This window comes from Penaeus monodon, chromosome 27 (assembly GCF_015228065.2).
Source record: "Penaeus monodon isolate SGIC_2016 chromosome 27, NSTDA_Pmon_1, whole genome shotgun sequence".
Classification (NCBI taxonomy): domain Eukaryota; kingdom Metazoa; phylum Arthropoda; class Malacostraca; order Decapoda; family Penaeidae; genus Penaeus; species Penaeus monodon.
Window position 1 is genome coordinate 37,138,289 of NC_051412.1, and position 1,284 is coordinate 37,139,572.

General features: G+C 40.8%; 1 protein-coding gene across 1 annotated transcript; it reads right to left on the bottom strand.

The window, feature by feature from the left end:
• Positions 1–769: 769 nt before the first annotated feature.
• Positions 770–1,238, bottom strand: LOC119590397 (60S ribosomal protein L38-like; the record flags this gene model as incomplete). Its single annotated transcript, XM_037939066.1, is given in 3 exon segments — positions 770–830; positions 969–996; positions 1,169–1,238. Coding segments are annotated over 2 exon segments (64 nt in total), but the record flags the coding sequence as incomplete, so codon positions are not given.
• Between the last annotated feature and the right edge of the window lie 46 nt (positions 1,239–1,284).

Consider the following 1,284-nt stretch of genomic DNA (forward strand, 5'->3'; position numbering starts at 1 on the left):
AATATACTGACTAAACATCCTAGCAACTTAATAAAGCAACTATATTTATAGTAATGATGTGATATCAGACTGGTTTTCTAGTTTTGATCACACAGGCAGTGTAGATTTCTCGCTCTAACCACTGCAGGGTAGAGTGCACAACCGATATGCAGGAGCGCCTGATACCGAGTCTCTCCTTCCGCGAATACTTAGAGGGTTCTTTTTCTTGGGGTTGGGGGGTGGCAGCCGCACAGATGGGGCGGAGGTGGCCAAAGCCCCCTGCACTAAATCTAGTCAACTGATTCTGTACTATGATTACAGGAGTTTGAGAATTCCACTCTGCATGCATGACAAGAAACCAAGAAAAAGTCAACAACCATCGCATTACAATACTTAAGCATATTTACCGTCTTTGTAATGTGTAGCAAGCCTACAAACCAAGCCTTTCAGATTGAAAGACAATAACCATATATGGCTTTACCAAGAGGATCACACAACTTACAGTACCAACTGCAGCCTCACCAAGTCCAGTAAACAAGGTTTCTACCCAGCAATTTCCCGAGAATGGACAGGCCTAAGCAGAATAGTTGAATAAACAACCACATTTCCCCAACAACAACTCGACCGATATTGAACTTGAAAGATTCTCTATCACAAATCCATTCCTTCTCACATTCTGCTTCATTAGAATCGTGTCCTGAACGTTATAGCTTGGTCTAATAATGTCTAAAAACACAAGCAATTCTTATTTCTTACTGAAAAAGGCTTAACAAAACTGGAGAATACTTACATCTTGCGTCCTTCCTCCTCGCGGTAAGGAGGAAGTCCTTAATTTCCATAATCTGCCTCGGCTAAAAGAGAAACAAGAATTGAAGTTAGATTCTCACAAATAAGAAGTCAACCCAGGTAAATTAACATTTCGAAAAGAGTCACATGGTTGATATAAACAAAAAAAAAAATACGAGTAGAATCACATTGTAAACACTTACCATGTTGGATCTCAGCCCTTGGCGAGATCTGCAAGAGAAAAGACAAAAATTATCACTTGACGAACACAATATCGTATCACGGCCAACTTCTATAACTTAACAAGACATTATAGTACACGGCGGATACACCAAGAGGGAGTAAACTACACGTAAATAAGAGATGTTTGACGATAAAGTGAACCGACGCCCGAAGTACCGACCGAGCGCAAGAAGAGCAGAACTCCGAGAGGGGTTGAGCGAGAGTCAAATGAGCGAAGAAACGTGACCTAATACACGTCCAATAATATTTCTCTTGAGGATAATGACAGTTATTGGA